The sequence below is a fragment of the Lucilia cuprina genome, chromosome 5 (assembly GCF_022045245.1).
Source record: "Lucilia cuprina isolate Lc7/37 chromosome 5, ASM2204524v1, whole genome shotgun sequence".
Taxonomy (NCBI): Eukaryota; Metazoa; Arthropoda; class Insecta; order Diptera; family Calliphoridae; genus Lucilia; species Lucilia cuprina.
The window spans coordinates 13357604-13358855 of NC_060953.1; the positions used below are offsets into that span (position 1 = coordinate 13357604).

Below are 1252 nucleotides of genomic sequence, written 5' to 3' on the forward strand. Positions count from 1 at the left end.
GTTCTAGTTCTGTTCTAGTTCTGTTCTAGTTCTGTTCTAGTTCTGTTCTAGTTCTGTTCTAGTTCTGTTCTAGTTCTGTTCCAGTTCTGTTCTAGTTCTGTTCTAGTTGCTTCTACTTAGTTCTTTAAATTTACCACAGCAGAAATTTAATATCAACAACTAATTTACGCCACGTTTTGTTATTATTAAAAAAAATTAAATATATTCACAAAATTATGTTATTCAAATTTTCTGTTTAATAACAGGAAATTAGTTAGCGCTTTCGAACTCTTCCTCGCAGCTTCAAGAAACCTTGATATTGTTTGTCGAAATAAATTTCTGTAAAAGTTTGAAATGACATAATTGGTGTGTATCTGGGATAGTCTTCTTCATTAAATGTGTAATTACGTATGTAGTATAAAACATCCTAAAAACGATAACAGATAATCATAATTTTTTCCATATAAAACCAATTTACTTACAGGTTTTATGGGACAACTTTTCGGTAAATTCCCCTTGCGAAATACCTCCTTAATAATGGTTGCTATCAAAGGCAAATTATAAGCCGACTCTAGGCCTTTACATCCATCTATACTTATGTCCAAGATATTTACACGTTTATTGTCTTTTTTCAGCATATCAAAGTTGAATTTTAGCTCTATTTCATTCACATAACGATTGAGAGCAATTTCTAATGTCAGATATTTTTGACGAGTCAATTTATAGTTCAACGTTTTTACAAAGCTCGGTGAAGTGTTGTTTAACAGAAATTCATGAATTTCTAGGACAAAATCACGCTGGAAACAAAATTGATCAAAAATGAGTTTCTTCTTATCCTTGTAATTTAGCTTACCTTAGCCTCCGCATAGGAATTTGTTGTCCATATCAGTACCGTAATGAAGAGCCACATTTTTTGTCTAACTGCTTTGAGATTGATTAAATTATGCTGCATGATTGCCATAACAAATTCTCTTATTGAGGGTAATGATTGTGTTTTGTTAGTTTCATATAATTTTTTCGCTACGGTCTTTGGTTGTGATAATTTTGCTTCATTTACATTAATTAAATAAAAGTTAATGTGTTTATTATGTTTAATGTAAACCAATGACTAAGCGCATTTAGCCAGTATTATGGTTAGTTAGTTCTAGTTCTGTTCTAGTTCTGTTCTAGTTCTGTTCTAGTTCTGTTCTAGTTCTATTCTAGTTCTAGTTCTAGTTCTAGTTCTGTTCTAGTTCTGTTCTAGTTCTGTTCTAGTTCTGTTCTAGTTCTGTTC

The 1252-nt window shown here is 31.2% G+C and overlaps 1 protein-coding gene across 1 annotated transcript; it reads right to left on the bottom strand.

Annotated features, from left to right (window-relative positions):
- Positions 1-253: 253 nt before the first annotated feature.
- On the bottom strand, positions 254-889 carry LOC124420030. Its single transcript, XM_046951537.1, has 3 exons — positions 833-889; positions 462-776; positions 254-406 (listed from the first exon to the last, which is right to left on the bottom strand). Exons 1-3 carry the CDS (start codon positions 887-889, stop codon positions 254-256), a joined length of 525 nt encoding a protein of 174 aa, XP_046807493.1.
- Between the last annotated feature and the right edge of the window lie 363 nt (positions 890-1252).

Excerpts from the sequence above, each read along its gene's own strand:
- LOC124420030 (XM_046951537.1), bottom strand. The coding sequence starts at position 889 with ATGTGGCTCTTCATTACGGTACTGATATGGACAACAAATTCCTATGCG. Across the intron at positions 777-832 it reads ATTCCTATGCGGAGGCTAAG|CGTGATTTTGTCCTAGAAAT; the intron begins GTAAGCTAAATT and ends TTTTGTTTCCAG. Across the intron at positions 407-461 it reads AAAGTTGTCCCATAAAACCT|GATGTTTTATACTACATACG; the intron begins GTAAGTAAATTG and ends TATCGTTTTTAG.